The 4,262-nt window shown below is 40.1% G+C and overlaps 1 protein-coding gene across 1 annotated transcript; it reads right to left on the bottom strand.

Annotated features, from left to right (window-relative positions):
* Positions 1 to 1,456: 1,456 nt before the first annotated feature.
* LOC125826948 (uncharacterized) lies at positions 1,457 to 3,964 on the bottom strand. The gene is made up of 4 exons (XM_049506302.1): positions 3,893 to 3,964; positions 3,198 to 3,737; positions 1,944 to 3,082; positions 1,457 to 1,886 (listed from the first exon to the last, which is right to left on the bottom strand). Exons 1-4 carry the CDS (start codon positions 3,962 to 3,964, stop codon positions 1,457 to 1,459), a joined length of 2,181 nt encoding a protein of 726 aa, XP_049362259.1.
* Between the last annotated feature and the right edge of the window lie 298 nt (positions 3,965 to 4,262).

Below are 4,262 nucleotides of genomic sequence, written 5' to 3'. Positions count from 1 at the left end.
GCATGCTTGATATGCAACTTTGAACGATCACAATTGAAGATCCATGACTCGATGTAGGAGTCTCAGTATTACGAGCTTCTTATTTTGTTGCGGAGAGGGATTCAAGAACTTCAATGTGTGTAACAATGATGATCAAGATCTTTATGAATTCCCACTAATAGGCCTTTGAAATGCTCAGATCAACTCCAAAATATAATATTATTATTTTTTCAGCTTTGAGTGGCCGTGGTAGAAAATTCACAAGTTAGCGAAGAAATATCTGAATCACGAGCCGATTTTCATGTTGGGAAGTAGGCTCCAAAAATCTTCTCCTTTGCTCATTTGTGACGCATTTGAACTCATGTGCTAGCTACAAAAATTTAAAGAGCTAGTGTGATAATCACGCAATGCCACCAAACTTTTTTTTTTTTTACTTATTTGACTGAGCTTAGAGTGATTACTCCAAGCGCCTACGTACCTCGGTGAAGAGAATCAAGTCATATCGTAGTTCAGGATGATGAGTTTTATTTTTTTTTATTTTTTTTTGGGTCGTACACAGTTTATACTCTTACGGGCCAGGAGTAACATGCAGTTTATACTCATACCTTAAGGAGCGTAGCCAACCTTCATGGGAAGTATAGCTTCAGAAACTTGGCATTGATTGGACCAACTCTTATACCATCTTGGTCTACAATTTATAAGCGCCACTTGAATATGTTTCCTTCACAACATACGGTTCATTCCATTTCGATGTAAATTTATCACCAATGCGTTTGTTGAGGATTATGGGTCTCCGGACTGCTAAGACCAAGTCTCCCACTTGAAATGATCGAGATCTCACCTTCTTGTTGAATGCTCTTGCAAGTCGAGCTTGATAACACTCCAACCTTTGTTGTGCTTCCAATCTCTTTTCATACAATGCCTCCAACTCTGCTAGACGAAGTTGAGCGTTACTTTCAGTTGTGAGTCCCTCTTGGATTGCTATTCGTAATGATGAAATTTGCTTCTCCAATGGAAGGACTGCTTCTATGCCATACACCAATGAAAGCGGTGTCGCTTGCGTAACTGTTCTAAAGGTTGTACGATATGCCCACAAAGCTTCACCAATTCTCTCATGCCAGTCCCTTTTATTCTTTGCAACTACTTTCTTCAACAGGTTACCAAGTGTCTTGTTAAAAGCTTCAGCAAGACCATTGGCAGGTGCATTGTACATTGAAGACTTATGTTGCTTAAAATTGAACCTCTCACACAAGCTATTCATGAGTTTATTGTTAAAGGGTATTCCATTATCAGTAACTATACATCTTGGTATACCATATCTAAAAATTATGTTTGATTTGATAAAATCAACAACATTTTCCTTCTTTACCTCTTTTAATGGTACAACTTCAACCCATCTAGAGAAATAGTCAGTGGCAGCCAAGATATACATTTGTCCTTTTGATGACTTTGGAAGAGGTCCAACAACATCAAGTCCTCATGCATCGAAGGGCCATGAGGCTACAGTCGGATGCAAAACCTCTGGAGATTGATGGATGTAATTAGCATGGAATTGACACACTTGACACTTTTTTGCATGCCCTAAGCAGTCCATCACCAATGTTGGCCTATAGTAGCCCATCCTCTTGATGCGAAAATGAAGTTTAGGCCCTGATTGGTGTGCTCCACATGTGCCAGAATGTGCCTCATCCATTGTTTGTTGAGCTTCTTCTTTGTCAAGACACCGCAAAAATAGTCCCTCATAAGAACGACGAAACAGTATCCCATCGTGAAAGATGAATCGTGGTGCTCTTCTCTTAATGTCTGCTCTTACTCGTGGATCCTCAGGCAGTCTTCCATGTTCAAGATACTCAACCAGTGGTTTTCTCCAATTTTCTTCTTCAACCACTCGAACTGATATATGAGGGCTTTCATCGATTTAAAGATCAAGACGACCAGGAATAACCCATTGATGACATACACACACCTTTGTTGTCTCATTTTCTCCGAGTGCCATTGTTGTAGCCAAGTTAGCCAAAGCATCTGCCATGCAATTTTCTTCTCTTGGGACGTGATTTAAGAACACTTGATCAAACCTTTCAAGTAAGAAAGTAGCATATTGGTGATATGACAAAAGATCTTCCTTCTTTACCTCGTAACTCCCCGAGAGTTGATTGATGATCAATTGAGAGTCACCATAGACATCCAATTGAGGAATCTTCATATCTAATGCCATTTCAAGGCCCACAATCAAAGCTTGGTACTCTGCAGCGTTGTTGGAACAGGTTTCACCTTGAATAAATGAAAATGGTAGGATTAGTTGTTCTGGAGATATCAACACGACTCCCGCCCCTGCACCATCTCGACGTGCAGATCCATCAAAGAACATTGTCCATGCTGGCAGCTCTTCAGTAAGAAATACATCTTCATCAGGGAACTCATCTGAAGTTTCCCATTTCCCCGGAAGAGGGTGATCAGCAAGGAAATTAGCAAGTGATTTCCCCTTCACAGCCTTTTGAGGTGTGTAAATGATCTCATATTGATTAAAAAATATAAACCATCTTGCTAGATGTCCTGAGAGAACTGGTCGAGTCATTACGAACTTCACGGGATCAGCCCGAGAAATTAGCTTGATAGTGTACGTTTCAAAATAATGCCTCAATTTTCTTATCGCATAAAGCAATGCTAAGCACATTTTCTCAATGGGAGTATAATTCAACTCAGCTCCTATCAAGGTTCGACTCAGATAATACATTGCTTGTTCCTTCTTAGCTTCATTCTCTTGAGCAAGAAGTGCCCCAAGTGATCGCTCTTGCGATGCAATGTACAGTATCAATGGCTTTCCAAGTGTTGGTTCCCCTAATACAGGCAAATTCATCAGGTATCTCTTGATGCTTTCAAAGGCATTTCGACATGATTGGTCCCAATGGAAAAGAGCATCTTTCTTCAATAAATGGTTGAAAGGTTGACATCGTCCAGCTAGGTTAGAAATGAATCTCTGAATGAATGCCAAATTTCCTTGTAGACTGCGGAGGTCTCTCAAGTTCTTTGGCTCAGGCATTTTTTGAATGGCATAAATCTTTGCGGGATCAACTTCAATTCCACGGTGACGCACAATGAATTCCTGAGGTAACCCCAAATGCGCATTTGAGTGGATCCATCTTCAAGTCAAATTTTCTTAACCTTTCCAAAACAATTCGAAGGTCTTCAAGATGGTGTTCCCTTTGCTTCGTCTTTACCACCAAGTCATCGACGTAACATTCCACCCTCTTATGAAGCATGTCATCAAATATGTTTTGCATTGCACGTTGATAGGTGGCCCCAGCATTCTTTAGACCAAAGGGCATCACTTTGCAACAATAAATTCCTTTTGGAGTTCGGAAGGCAGTACATTCTTCATCTTTTAGAGACATTCTGATTTGATTATATCCAGAAGATCCATCCATAAATGACATAGCTTCGTGCCCAGTTGTAGCATCAACCATGAGCTCAATGATTGGCAGAGAGAAGTCATCTTTTGGACATGCCTTGTTCAAATCTCGAAAATCAACGCAGACATGTATTTGACCATTCTTCTTCTTAACAGGTACAATATTTGAGATCCACAACGGGTACTTCACTTCTCGAATAAATCCAGCTTCGATGAGCTTGTTGACCTCCGTTTCAATTTGTGTTACCAACTCAGGACGAAACAGTCGTTGTGACTGTTTTATAGGACGTGTTCTTTTTTTATCCCCAAATGATAAATAGCTATCCTGGGACAAAGGCCCGGCATTTCTCTATACGACCAAGCAAAAACGTCTTTGAACTCATCTAATAACTTGAAGTATTTCCTCTCTTTTTCTGGTGTAAGAAGTGCACTAATGAAGATTGGATGCGGATCTTCTAGAGTGCCTAGATTTAGTTCCTTGAGGTCGTCTACGGTTAATTGTACGCCATCCTCCAATTGAGGAGGAGCCTCTTGGACATCATCATCTGTATCATCAATGTCTGAACCTTCTTCCATTGTTATGTGATAGGATGATTCTGTCAAGTTTCAATCTTCCATCTGACTTTCCACTGTGACGGTTTCATCTTCCTCTTTATTAGTTTCTCCATGAAACTGGTTGGTGACAACAATTGTGCTTCTTTTCACCTTCAAAGAACCATCGGTAGTGATTGACAATACAGTCTTTCTCTTTATACATGATAAGAAAACACTATGAATCTCCTTGTCATCAGTTATATCACAAGAATCTTGATTTTCATGCTCCAACAACCTTCTTTCGGATAATGACTTTCTTTTAGTTCCCAAGCGGTGAAAT

The sequence above is a fragment of the Solanum verrucosum genome, unplaced genomic scaffold, assembly GCF_900185275.1.
Source record: "Solanum verrucosum unplaced genomic scaffold, falcon-dt-bn FXZP01000125.1, whole genome shotgun sequence".
NCBI lineage: Eukaryota > Viridiplantae > Streptophyta > Magnoliopsida > Solanales > Solanaceae > Solanum > Solanum verrucosum.
This window is presented reverse-complemented; position numbering and strand designations above follow the sequence as displayed.